Below are 13,790 nucleotides of genomic sequence, written 5' to 3'. Positions count from 1 at the left end.
GGAAGTTCCAGGGCAGGGAACGAACCCGTGCCACAGCAGTGACAATGCTGGATTCTTAACCTGCTGAGCCACCAGGGAACTCCTCAAAAGCCTTTTAAGTCACACTTAATATCACAGAAAAAAACTTCCAGCTGCGCTAAAGAAGTAGAAAAATCAGATCCTGGGAAAGTCTTTTAAAATGTCATAGAGGAGTTCCCACTGTGGCACAGCGAAAACCAACACGACTAGTATCCATGAAGACATGGATTGGATCCCTGGCCTCGCTCAGTGGGTCAAGGATCCAGTGTTGCCGTGAGCTGTGGTGTAGATCTCAGATGTAGCTCAGGTTCTGTGTTGCTGTGGCTGTGGTGTAGGCCAGCAGCTGTAGCTCTGATTCAACCCCTATGGATATACTTCCATATACTTCGGGTGTGGCCCTAAAATAAATAAATTAATTAATTAATTTTAAAAATGCAGTAGAGCCTGTGAATGGGGGCAGATGGGTGCCCCTTGCCCTGTGGACAGCACACAGAGGACAGGCTGCGTTGGGGCTGCCTCCCACACTGGGTAATAGGGAAATACATGTAGGTCCAACAAAGACCGGGAAGGCCAGGGCAAAAAACATGGGGTCCCCTGACCTGTGACCCCAGGAGATCTGCCCTAAGGTGGCTCTGTCCTTCCCTGACTCACGTCCCCTTCCCAAGAAGCTTTTCCTGCACAGCTCCCTTCTGTCTTCTGCTGCCTTCTCCTGGAGAGGAGCTGAGTTAAAGGGACATAGCCAAGGAACGCCCCAGTGGGTTTACCTTCGATGCCGTCACACCGGAACCCGTGGGGGAAAGGATGGCATTCTTGGTTGGCTCATCCTCCCTCCCTCCCTCTCACTCCCATTCATCCTTCCTTCTCGCTCTCTTTCTTTTTCATTTGGCCAAGAGTCTTTCCCCCTCCATGTTCCTAATGATCCTTGAAACACAAAGATCACTTGTTGGGAGAGCAGCGTTCCAACCTCTGGTGTCCCTTTAACACGGCTTGCTTGCTTTGGCCTCCTTATTTGCTCCCTGGCGCCATCCAAGCCCGGCATGGATGCTACCAGCCCAGCTCTGGAAACCGTGTTCAGCAATCCTTCCTACTCTAGAGCAGAGGTGGGCGGGGGTCAGGGAGAGAGACCTGTGCCTGCCTGTGGTGAAGGACCATCCAAAGAGCAGGGCCCAGGTGTCCTTTAAAGTTGTTTCTTTTTGGAGTTCCCGTCGTGGCTCAGTGGTTAACGAATCCAACTAGGAACCATGAGGTTGCGGGTTCGATCCCTGGCCTTGCTCAGTGGGTTAAGGATCCAGCGTTGCCGTGAGCTGTGGTGTAGGTTGCAGACGCGGCTCGGATCCCGCATTGCTGTGGCTCTGGCGTAGGCCAGTGGCTACAGCTCCAATTCGACCCCTAGCCTGGGAACTTCCATATGCCGCAGGAGGGGCCCTAGAAAAGGCAAAAAGATAAAAAATTAAAAAAAATAAAGTTGTTTCATTTAGTTCAAATGTGGAGAGATCAGCCTTTCCAACTGCCTGTGTGGTCTTTGACCAGAGCAGAGAAATGAGAGTTGGGCCAGTGGGCTGAGACCCCCAACACTAGTGCACCCTGGGGAGGTGTCACTGGGCTGGGGCCTCTTCCGAGCTGCAGCCCAGGGCACGGTGGCCTCCTGGCTCCCTTCAGTAGCCTTTCCTCGAAGGTGGCTTCAACACGGGTCCTGAGACGGAGTGCACCAGGGGTGAGTGAGGGGCCAGGCCAGACAGAGGGTGCTGGAGGCCTCAGCAGGAGCGGCCCCTTCCTGCTTCCTGGAAAGCCAGCACAGGCGGGCGTGCGGGAGCTCTCCCTCTGTGGGTCTGAGTTTGAACCGTCCGTTCCTTCTTCTGCTGCAGATGAGTGAGAGCGAGACTCTCATCAGTATGGTGAACCGCATGGTGGAAAACTCCTCCCCCAGGGCCCAACTCTTCATGCAAGTAAGACCTCTGCCTGGCAGCATGGTCCCTGTCCACACCATTTCGGCTGCTTGTGCATGGTCGAGTCCACCCATCCGGGATGGGGCTTGCTCCACCTGCCCGCTCATCTGCCAGGCCTCATCCTCCAGGCTCAGCCTGGCCTCCCTCCTTGAATTCCACTGTGTCTCCTCCATTCTTCACGCTCACGGGTGGACCCAGGTCCATTTCCCAAACCATCAAAATAGCCGGCACTGACCCCTCATGCCATGCCAGGGATCGCGAATCTGCGTTGTATCGTCCAGGATTTTTATTTCATGTTCGATATCCTCTTCACAGTCGTTGGGATGGAGGGCATGAAGGATGTGACATGGAACCATCCAGTGGGCAAAGTTGTGTAGAATGTGCCGTGGTTGCTGCATGTGTCACCAAGGGCAGGCCTGCTGCACCGAGACACTCTTCTGGTTTGGGTCCGAGCCCTGGGGTTGGTGTTCCGTTTACGAGGCCAGGGCTTCCTTGGAGAACTTCCAATGCCCATTCCGTTCTCCCAGGTCTTAGCCTCAAAAACAGCCATGACCTAACTATTGTCATCATGGTTGTTCCCAAAAAACCACCTGGGCGCTTCACAGCTCAGGAGTCCCTTTTGGCCGTAGATCCTAGAGCTGGGGGAGAGGAGACCCAGAGCACCCGTGAGCGGCGTCTCTCCCTCCACAATCAGCCCAGGAGAATCGGGATGGAGCTTAGGCCGGGCTGTCCCACCCTTCCCAGCCAGGGGCAGAGGACTAGCTCAGCTCAGGTCCCCGGAACGGACGCTCTGTGACGTGACGGACTGTGGTTGGTGGCAAGCATGGAGCAAGGGTCATCAGCTTTCCGTCGCTGCACACCCTGGCCGTCCCCTGGTGCGATAACCGGCCTCCTGTTCCTGCAGGTCCCTCCGTACCCAGAAGTGTTCCGGGACAGCCTCCACACCTACAAGCTAAACGAGCAGGACACAGATGTAAGAGCAGCTCTCCCGCTCCCTCTGTCCACTCTGGCCCCTCCCGCTGCCCTCCTCATCCTCGCTCTCTTCCGAGGGGAGCGCTTCATCCATCTCGCGTGGCTCATCATACATTTGATTCATGTCCACTTTCACTGCAAAGACAGCATTCTGCCTGACCCTCCTCATCCCCCTCTTCTCATCACCACTCACCCCTACCTCCCACCATGGCTGTGTGTGTTTCTCCACTGAGCCCAAGGCCCTCTTGGCAACAGTGGTGGCCTGTCTGGTTACAGGACACAGACTTTGTAAGGAGGTAGTACAGTCTACTCTGGGCCCAGCATGGCCTAGACCTGGGGTGCTTGGAAAGAAGAGCCCGGCTCTGCCCTCGTGGTCCTTCTGGGTAGCAGGAGGGACCAGGTGGCAGCAGGTGGCTGCACTGGATTCATATGGTGAACAGACCCACAGTAGGGTCTGCAGGGCTACAGGACAGTGAAACCCCATGGCTGATTGGCCAGGGACAAAGCAGGTGGCCTGTTAGTTGGGCCTTGAAGTAAAAGCACAGAGGGCAAGATTTGGCTCAGTAAAAAGGAGCCAAGGGGATATTTGAGGAGTGGCATGCATAAAAGTGTGGACTCAGGAAAGTACAGGCCTTCCCAGAAGACAGGTGTGACCTAACCTGCATCTTTCCAGTGACCTTATCTGGGTAGCAGGTCTGTCCAGCAGGCACAGGAGAAGCTCCTTCCGAGCAAGGACCAGATCTCAGGGGGGTGAACAGGGTCCTTTGGGAGGAGGGGACCCGTTTACATTGTTCACTGGTGTTTCTAAGACTGTTGTTCAGAAACCTGGCCCTATCCCTCCAATCTGTCCCCACCTAGAGGCCTACGAGGCGAGGCCACCTTAGCTCCTCAACCCCTTGTGCCCCGGAACCCCAGGAGTGCAGGATCTTAACATTTGGCTCTCAGCCTTCTCCCCTCTCAAGCTGGCTCACTTCCTCCGAGTCTTTGGGGAAATCTCTCAAGGTGAAGACCATGTTCCTGTTCCCAGGAGCCTCCAAGGTCAAAGTCAAGGTGAAGGCCCAGGGCTCCTTGGCAGGAGAAAGGAGGTGGTATCCAGAGGCCAGGTCCTGCCAGCCTAATTTCCAGGCAGCAGACAGTGTCCTTTACCCTCTTTTCTCTTCCTCCCTTCTTCCCACTCCCTCGGGACCCCAGAAGCTGCTGGGCAAGTTGTGTGAGCAGAATAAGGTGGTGAGGGAGCAGGACCGGCTGGTGCAGCAGCTCCGGGCTGAGAAGGTGAGAGCCGTGGCGTGGCCCTGAGGGGGGCATGGGTGAGGGGCTGGCCCAGAAAAGGTACAGGTTGCTATCTCCATCCTGATGAAGCTGACGAAGCTTGGTCCTTCCTTAAACTTCTGTCTTGCCCTTTGTCCAAACTGCTGAAGCTCTCTGGGGACCTGAGCCAGTGTGAGCACAGCCAAAGGGCTCAGGCCTCAGGTGCTAAAAGTCCCAGGGAAGAGCTATCAGGCTGCTCAGAGCCAACCCCTTGCCTTTCTTCAGGAGAGCCTGGAAAGTGCCTTGATGGGGACCCACCAGGAACTGGAGATGTTTGGGAGCCAGCCTGCCTACCCCGAGAAGCTGCTGCACAAGAAGGAGTCACTGCAGAACCAGCTCATCAACATCCGGGTGGAGCTGTCTCAGGCGACCACGGTAATGAGGGGGATCGGGGGTCAGGGGTCGGGGGTCTGCAGTTGGGTTACGCCTTGTCCATACCCGGACAGGAGAGCCACCCCTCTTCCTCGTTCTCCAAGGGCAAGAGCAGGGTGCTGTCCTAGAGGGACATAAACAAAGACCCTGCCTTGCCAAGAGGTGGCAGGTGCGCAAGCCTGCTCATCCCATTGAGTTTCTACCTGGGAGACTGGCTCGTTCCCACGAGGGATTCGTCCAGGACGTGTGACGTCAAGGGCCACTTCTTTCTTGGGCTACTTTAACAGCTTTGCTGTCCACCTCTTCCTTTCCCCCTGGAGAACCAGGACTCCAGAAGCGTGCTGCCCTGGTTACTTCCATTGGGCGCAGGGCAGACCCTCCGACACTGAGGGAGCAGCAAAAGCCCTAGAAATCATGTCCCGGAAAGGAGGAAGGTCTCTAACCTCCAGAGAGCAGACTCCTCTGGCTCTTTCCTGCCTCCTCTCTGGAGAGGGTTCTGTTTTCTCATGTTTTGGCATGCAGTAGACTGGGCAGTTTCACCTCCCATAAGGCCAGCACTTGGCTGTCGTCAGAATGTCCCAGCCCTAGGAGTTCCTGCTGTGGCTCAGCAGGTTAAGAGCCCAGCATAGTGTCCCTGAGGATGTGGGCTCAATCCCTGGCCCTGCTCTGTATGTTAAGGATCCTGCATGGCTGCAAGCTGTGGTGTAGGCTGCAGATGTGGCTTGGATCCTGCATTGCCATGGCTGTGGCGTAGATCGGCAGCTGCAGGTCTGATTCTACCTCTAGCCTGGGAGCTTCCATGTGCGATGGGTGCGTCCTTTAAAAAAAAAAAAAGAATGTCTCAGCCCTGTGCCCTCTCCCATCCCTCTGTGTCCTCCTCCCCAGCTCCAGGCCCCGAGGCAGAGGCAGTTTGGCAATGGCAGCTTCTCACCCAGCCCTCCCTTTGCAGGCCCTGGCAAACAGCACCCTGGAGTACGAGAGCCTGGAGTCTGAGGTCTCGGCCCTGCACGATGAGCTCTGGGAGCAGCTCAGCTTGGACCTCCAGGTGAAGGAAGAGGCCTCTAGACAGGCAGGGCTGCCGTGTGCTCCGGGCCCACGGCTTCCTTTCTTTAGAGCTTTCAGAGACAGGACAAGGAATTGGAACAAGGTTCAGGGCCTCTTAAAACAGACTCTGAGTGTCAGGGAGGAAAATAACATGGAACTTCTTTAGTTCCAGCAGTTCCAGGGGGAAGATTGGGAGGTGGAATAGCATCATAGTCAAGAGCACGAACTCTGGGAATTCCCATCATGGCTCAGCAGTTAATGAATCTGACTAGCATCCTTTAGGATGAAGGTTCAATCCCTGGCCTCGCTCAGTGAGTTAAGGACCTGGTGTTGCCGTGAGCTGTGGTGTAGGTCACAGATTCGGCTTGGATCTGGCGTTGCTGTGGCTGTGGTGTAGGCTGGCGGCTACAGGTCCATTTAAATCCCTAGCTTGGGAACCTCCATATGCTGCAAATGTGGCCCTAAAAAGCCAAAAAAAAAAGAGCATGAGCTCTGGAGACAAATAGACCCAGATTCAGATGGTGGTCACACCACTTACTAACAGAGTCTTGGGCCTAAGCCTCTTCACCTCTGAGGTGGGGATGGTTGCTGTCCTTGCCTCGTGAAGGTGTCATGCAACCGCAGTGAGTTCATGGATGCAAAGCACTCAGCACAGTGTCTGGTACAGGGTGCAAGGAGGGTGAAAGGTAGCTATTAGTTTCCAGAGTGTGCACTAATTGAGTAGAATCATGCATATTTCAGCAAAGGTTGGGTGTGGGTGTTACAAGTGCTGTTTGGATCTGAAACAAGACGTAAACTAGAAGCTCTTGCCCCTGGAATATCGGCCCCCTTCAAGGGTCCACCTGGAGGGGTGTTCACTCTAAGACCATCCTGAGCTCCCCTCTGGGGGAGGACATAGAGGGGCAGGTCCTTCCTCTCTTGGTTCTGAGGCCACATGTTTACCTAAAGGGGCTCTTTACTGTGATGACCGAGCCCTCTCCTCTGGCGATTCTGGAAGTCTGTTTTGTAGAAGCTGAAGAGGCGGAGGCTGCCCATGAGAGAGATGAGTGTGCTAGAGGGATATGTGTGTGTGTGTGTGTGTGCGCGCGCGCGCATGCACGTGTGAAGGTTCCCGCCTCCTGCTGGTCCAAGGGGATGGGGGAGAAGCTGGGACACTCCTCGGTAGCCACTTCCTTTGACCTGCTCTCTGGCTGTTTCAGAATGAGGTGCTCAACCGGCAAATCCAGAAGGAGATCTGGAGGATCCAGGATGTGATGGAGGGGCTGAGGAAGAATAACCCATCCCGGGGCACAGACACGGCCAAGCACAGAGGTGGGTGCCTTTCCCCCCCCCAACCCACTGCCAGCCTCCTGGGCTTCTGTCCTCACCAGAAAAAGCTCCGATGTCTCTGGCCTCCATCCACACCGGCCAACTCACACCTCTCCCTGCACTAAGAGCCACTTGGGGCCTCTTAGGGCTCCAGAGAGCTCCCCTGCCCAGAATAGACCAAAAATACGGAGCAGAGGTGCTGGTGTCCTGATACTCAAGCTTCCTCCCCAGAAGAGGTCAAAGAACCTCTGCCCGTCAGCCCAATACCCATCAGTGATCTGAGATCCCTTCCTGAGTGCCCTTCTTTAGCCCTGGGACTGTGGGCTGGATTTTGCAATACCTGGGAGGCAGTGCTCTTATCTCCATCTATCTTTTCCTGCCCGGCTCACCTCTCAGCAGCCAGCCTGTGACCTGGGCCTGGTCATGCGTCCCTTCAACAGGGCCCCCGTGGCCCTGAGACCCCAAACCTCGCCTGCCTCCTTCACCTACAGAGCCCAGCCACACTCCAGGCCACTCCCCCCTGCCACCCGCCTTCCCTCATTGCTCTCCTCTTCTGTTTTCCCCAAGGAGGACTTGGCCCCTCTGCCACCTACAGCTCCAACAGCCCCGCCAGCCCTCTCAGCTCCGCCAGCCTCACCAGCCCCCTGAGCCCCTTTTCACTGGTGTCTGGCTCTCAGGGGTCCCCCACCAAGCCCGGGTCCAGTGAGGTAAGCTGAGATCATGGGGTCGAAGGCGGGTGAGGGAGGGAGGACCGGGTCCTCAGGTGTCTGAAACTGCACACCTGCTGTGCCTTCACAGGAGGCCTAGTACTTTGTCTCTCTCAGTTAATCATTCTCATACCCAGTTTGGTGATCTGCCCTCCAGATTTCTCCTTTACCCAGTCTGTCTCTGGCTGTCATCTGTAGTAGCCTTTCAGGGATGTCTTCCTGAGCCAGCGGGATGGTTAGCAAAGATAGCAAACACTTGACAGGAGTTTTTTTTTTTTTTTTTTTGGTCTCTTTAGGGCCACCCCTGCACCATATGGAAGTTCCCTGGCTAGGGGTCGAATTGGAGCTGAAGCCCTGGCCTATACCACAGCCACAGCAACTTGGGATCTAAGTCACGTCTGCGACCTACACCACCATTCATGGCAAACCAGATCCTTAACCCACTGAATGAGGCCAGGGGTCGAACCTGCAACCTCATGGTTCCTAGTTAAATTTGTTTCCGCTGAGCCACGACGGGAACTCCTTGACAGGAATTTGAACCTGAGATTGTTCGGGGGGCCGGGGGGCGCTGACGGTTGGTGTGGGGAGCACTTTCCTACTAGTCCATCAACCAGCAAGTGTTTTCTGAGGTCCTTTCTGCTCTGGGCTCGGGGCTGTCTGAGATTCCCTCAGAAAGATGCCTGAGGGCCTTTAACTGCTGCCTCCCCACAGCGTCCAAGAGGGACCAACCCCCATTCACAGTGAGCAGCCTCCCCTCTGGAACATGATGGTGTGTGTGTGTGTGTCTCAATATTGAGCCACGTGGTTCGAGGATTGTGAACAGCTGATATTCCCAAGAGAGGGTGGAACTTCAGCTGGGTCAGGAGGCACTGGGACAGGCGGACGGACTGGGAAAAGGCATTACAGGCAGGAAAGAGGGCAGAGGCCACAGGTGCAGGGGTGGGACGTGCCAGGTGTGATGCGGAGGCAGCGAGGAGAGAGCTTTGGAGAAGAAGGGGGAGGACCAGGGCACAGGCAGGGGCTGGGTAGAGGAGGGCCCCCTCGGCCAGGTGGGGTTGGCTCTGGAGGTGGGAGGCTGGTGGTCCAGGGGCCCGCCCCCGTCTCCAGCAACGTTGTCGTCTGCCTCTGCTAATGCTCTTTTCTTCTGCTCTCACAGTGGCTGCTCTCCTAATGCTCTGCCTTCTCTCTGCCTCAGGAGCCCGGCCCGCCGCGGCCTCCCCTCCCCAAAGCCTACGTCCCCCTGGAGTCTCCTCCCACCGTGCCTCCACTCCCTAGCGAGAGCCGCTTCTGGCCATACCCCAACTCCCCTTCCTGGCACCGCAGTGGCGAGACAGCCAGGGGTCAGGTACCCAGCACCCTTGGGTCCTGGAGGGCAGGGACGGAGGGAGTGGGGCCCAGCAGGAGACGGAGTCATTGTCCCCATTCCAGGATTAATTTTCCCACAGCGCAGTTTCGGTCCCTCTGTCCAGGCGGACTCCGGGACCAGCCAAGGGGTGGTTGAGACCCTCTCCCTGGCCATTGTGCTTCCTGCAGACAAGAGAAAAATGAGTTGCTACCCTACCCCCGTGGTGGCCCGTGGCTGCTGCAGGTGGTGGGTTATGTCCCCTTCCCTGCCAGCACGACCAGATGATGGAAATCCAGCGACACCCCTGCCCCTGCCCTTCCAGACCCTTCCTGCTGTGGTCCACCTCAGAGCCCAGTCCTCCATGCTCTCTCTCCTCTTGCCTGTGTCTCTGTCTTGTCTGTGTCCTCTGAGTCCCGTCAGCCCCTGGAGTGTAAGGATACAGACCCCTCCCTCCCTGGTTCTGACTCCTTCTCTTACCCGGATGCGTAGCCAAGATCCAGGGGAAGTGTGCAGTTAGGCTTGGAAGAGGTTTCGTGGTGAGTAGAAACAGTCCTAAAACAGGCTCAGCTCTGTACTAGTAATAAGACACCCAACCCTTGAGGGTCTACTCATGAGGTGGGCAGAGCAGGTACCATCACCTCGGCGTTACAGACAAAGAGAGGCTGTAGGACTTACCCTGGAGTTGGCCTTGAGCTGAGGGGTCTGGCTGGACTCCCCTCACTGAGACTTAGATTCTGCGGCTGTACCATGGGAGGGGATGGCTCAGATGATGTCTGAGGTCCCTTTCTTCCTTTCTCTCCTTCCTTTCTTTCTTCCTTCCTTCCTTTCTTTCTTTCTTTCTTTCTTTCTTTCTTTCTTTCTTTCTTTCTTTCTTTCTTTCTTTCTTTCTTTCTTTCTTACCTTCCCTCCCTCCTTCCCTCCCTCCCTCCTTCCTTCCTTCCTTCCTTCCTTCCTTCCTTCCTTCCCCCCACCTCCCTCCCTCCTTCCTTCTTCTTAGGGGTGCACCTGTGGCATATGGAGGTTCCCAAGCTAGGGGTCGAATTGGAGCTGTACCTGCCTGCCTACACCACGGCCACGCAGGATCCGAACCGTGTCTGCGACCTACACCACAGCTCACGGCAATGCCGAATCCTTAACCCCCTGAGCAAGGCCAGGGATTGAACCCACAACCTCATGCTTCCTTGTCGGATATGTTTCCACTGTGCCACAACGGGAACTCCCTGAGGTCCCTTTCTAGTCTCGTGATTCTGTGACCCCACAACCTAAATGTCCTTTTCATTCCCTCAAAGCTCATCTGGTTCTTTTATTCGATGGGATCCCATCAGGATCCTCAGAGATTCTTGGCCTTGAGGCCCCTCCTCTCCATGCCCCCTCCAGCTCTCAGCAAGTCTGTGCTTTTGCTGTTCACCAAGAGGACCGGTCAGGTTGAAGGGTCTCTCGGATGGGCCTCCACTGAGGGAGGCCCTTCGCCCTCGTTCCCCACCATGGCCACATGTTGGCCAGCCTTAAGGTGGCTTGGGTGGGGGCTCCAGTGCATCTTCACCAACTTCCCAGCTGGCACAGACAGTGTCCTTGCTCCGTGTCTTTTCGAAAGTTTGCACGCCAACCATTGCAAAACAAAAAAATGCCACCAGGGGCTAAATTCTCGGCGGTCACTCCAGCACCATCCATCTTCTCGTCCTTTCTCCCTAGCCCAAGGCAAGCTACGAGCAAAGCAAGAAAGACCCCCACCAGACATCACCCCTGGATGCCACTAGAGACATCAGCCTTGTGCCCACCAGGCAAGAGGTGGAGGCCGAGAAGCAGGCAGCTCTCAACAAAGGTACTTCCTGCCCCATCTTCCCCCTAGCAGTGAGGCTAAGGGTCAGAGAGTCACCCAGAGAGGCACGTGTTCACATCCAAGGAGGTGCCTCCCCACCCCAGGCCCTTCACCTTCGTGGCAGGCAGGGCTATGCCTCTTTGAGAAGCAGGCTGCCCTGTGTCCCTGTCTGTGGGGCCCACTGGCTCCCATGTCTCCCTGCAGTTGGCATTGTGCCCCCACGGACAAAGTCACCCACTGATGAAGAAGTGACCCCATCAAGGGTGCTGAGGAGAAATGCCAACGGGCTCACCAATGGACTCGCCTCCCGGGTGAGTGCCCACCTGTGGGCCCGAGAGCTCGTGGGGACCTGGGCGGGGCTGGGATCCCAGGGCCCCTGTGAGCCCACCCGTCTGTCACAGCTCAAGAAACCCAGGGCTAGAGGAGGAAAGTAGAACTAGAAGGAAAAAGGCAAGCGGAGGAGTTCCTTCCGGGAGAAGTGTCAGGGACCAAGGAAGATAGGCGTAATAAAGATAGAAGAATAGTTGAAGTTCCCTTCGTGGCTCAGCGGTTAACGAGCCCAACTAGAATCCGTGAGGATGCGGGTTCGACCACTGGCCTCGCTCAGTGGGTTAAGGATCTGGCGTTGCTGTGGCTGTGGCATAGGCCAGCAGCTGTAGCTCCAATTTCTACCCCTAGCCTGGGAACCTCCATATGCCTCGGGTGCGGCCCTAAAATGCAAAAAAAAAAGATATGAGAATAGTTAACAAAATTATTATAATGTGCCAGCGATGAAACACAAATGCAAAAGTCAGTGGTCAGAGACAAACGTGCTGACCAGAGGCACTGGGTTAGTTTCCTGAGGTTGCCAGGAAGTTAACGAGACACCACGGACATGGTGACTTAGAACAACAGAAGGTTATTCCCTCAGTGTCGCAGAGGCCAGTGGTCCAGAATCGAGGTGTCAGCAGGGTGGGTTCCTTCTGGAGGCTCTGAAGGAGCATCCAGTCCACACCTCTCTCCTGGCTTCTGGTTGTTGCTGGCGATCTTTGGTATCTTTGACTTGTAGAGACACCACTCCCATCTCTGCCTCTGCCTTCCCATCACCATCACCTCTGCGTGTCTTCTTTTTTTTTCCGTTTCTTATAAGGACACCCATTATTCTAATTAGGGCCTGCTCTAATTCAAGATGATCTCGTCTTGAGACCCTTAATTATATCGTCCAAGACCCTATTTCCAGATAAGGTCACATTCACAGGTACTGTGATTAGGACTTGGGGTTCACTGTTCAACCCATTACAGGCAGGTTTCCCAGAGAAGGGCTTTTTTTTTTTTTTTTTTTTTTGCTTTTTAGGGCCACACCTGCAGAACATGGAAGTTCCCAGGCTAGGGGTCAAATTGGAGCTACAGCTGCTGGCCTACACCACAGCCACAGCAACGTGGGATCAGAGCCATGTCTGCAACCTACACCACAGCTCACTGCAAGGCCAGATCCTTTAACCCACTGAGCGAGGCCAGGGATTGAACCCTCATCCTCATGGATACTCATCAAGCTTGTTGCCCCGGAGCCACAACGGGAACTTCCAGAGACAAGGGACATTTTAAGGGATAAGGGCAGATGGAAAAGCTTGGTCGGGGGATAAGGGCAGATGGAAAAGCTTGGTCGGGGGTGGGGAGGCACCAGTTAGAGCCCCATCAGAGCCCCACTCTCCTACTGCAGCAGGAGCGCCCCAAGAGTGCTGTGTTCCCTGGAGAGGGCAAGGTCAAGATGAGCGTGGAGGAGCAGATTGACCGCATGCGGAGGCACCAGAGCGGCTCTATGAAGGACAAGCGGAGGAGCCTGCAGCTCCCGGCCAGCCCGGCCCCCGAGCCCAGCACCCGGCCTGCCTACAAAGTGGTAATGCTCTTTTAGCCCCAACACTGGCTGCTCCCAGGGTGTGGCCTGGGCTGGAGGGGTGGTGGGGAGGGAGGAAGTTGGAGGGAGGGAGGGACCAGGAAGGACCCAGGCTGGGCACCTGGAAGACCAGGGCGTGGGGGGACCCTTCTCCCCCACTGGGCAGAAGAGATACTGTACCGAGTATTTCCTTTTCAGGTTTACAGGAGAATAACTCACAAAAACAGAGGCCTCGATTCTTTTCGTTGAAATGAATTCTACAAAATTCAGTTAGCAGTGGACAGTACAAAATCCACAACTCAGAACTAGCTGTCACTTATACTTGTTTCTAGAGCTCTTTCTACGTGCTTAGCCTTGGGCCGGGTTACAGAAGGGAACCAGAGCTCACCATCACCAGGCACAATGCAGTTCATAGCCCCTTTCATGGTATCTTGTTTAGTAATTTCAAGGACACGGGATTAGGAAATCTCTCCTTTTTTTTTTTTTGTCTTTTCTAGGGCCGCTCCCGTGGTGTATGGAGGTTTCCAGGCTAGGGGTCCAATTGGAGCTGCGGCCGCCGGCCTATACCAGAGCCACAGCAACATGGGATCTGAGCCGCGTCTGCAACCTACACCGCAGCTCATGGCAGCGCTGGATCCTTAACCCACTGAGCAAGGCCAGGGATCAAACCTGCAACCTCATGGTTCCTAGTCAGATTCGTCAACCACTGAACCACGACAGGAACGTCCAGGAAGTCTTTTCCCTATTTTATTTTATTTATTTTATTTTTGTCTTTTTAGGGCCACGCCCTCGGCATATGGAAGTTCCCAGGCTTGGGGTCCAATTGGAGCTTGTAGCCACTGGCCCACGCTGGAGCCGCAGCAACGTAGGATCTGAGCCGTTCCTGCGACCTACACCACAGCTCGTGGCAATGCCAGATCCTTAACCCACTGAGCGAGGCCAGGGATCGAACCCACATCCTCATGGATGCTAGTTGGGTTCGTTAAACGCTGAGCCATGACAGAAACTCCTTATCCCTTTTTAGAGGTAAGGAAACAAAATCATGAGAAATTAACGGATTTCTGGGCCACACAGCTAT

General features: G+C 55.4%; 1 protein-coding gene across 17 annotated transcripts in view; it reads left to right on the top strand.

The window, feature by feature from the left end:
• The window catches only part of PLEKHA6 (pleckstrin homology domain containing A6), a 155,907-nt gene that overhangs the window by 130,226 nt on the left and 11,891 nt on the right, over window positions 1-13,790 (top strand). For 10 of the 17 annotated variants that reach the window (XM_047752084.1, XM_047752091.1, XM_047752087.1 and 7 more), the window contains 11 exons: window positions 1,884-1,964; window positions 2,869-2,937; window positions 4,128-4,208; window positions 4,470-4,619; window positions 5,566-5,661; window positions 6,860-6,971; window positions 7,536-7,675; window positions 8,871-9,020; window positions 10,713-10,842; window positions 11,044-11,150; window positions 12,539-12,715. In XM_047752084.1, the coding sequence (XP_047608040.1) occupies window positions 1,884-1,964; window positions 2,869-2,937; window positions 4,128-4,208; window positions 4,470-4,619; window positions 5,566-5,661; window positions 6,860-6,971; window positions 7,536-7,675; window positions 8,871-9,020; window positions 10,713-10,842; window positions 11,044-11,150; window positions 12,539-12,715 (1,293 nt within the window). The remainder of the gene's footprint in view (window positions 1-1,883; window positions 1,965-2,868; window positions 2,938-4,127; window positions 4,209-4,469; window positions 4,620-5,565; window positions 5,662-6,859; window positions 6,972-7,535; window positions 7,676-8,870; window positions 9,021-10,712; window positions 10,843-11,043; window positions 11,151-12,538; window positions 12,716-13,790) is intronic. The other 7 variants (XM_047752086.1, XM_047752082.1, XM_047752078.1 and 4 more) reach the window with 6 other exon arrangements.

Source organism: Phacochoerus africanus, chromosome 11 (genome assembly GCF_016906955.1).
Source record: "Phacochoerus africanus isolate WHEZ1 chromosome 11, ROS_Pafr_v1, whole genome shotgun sequence".
NCBI lineage: Eukaryota > Metazoa > Chordata > Mammalia > Artiodactyla > Suidae > Phacochoerus > Phacochoerus africanus.
This window is presented reverse-complemented; position numbering and strand designations above follow the sequence as displayed.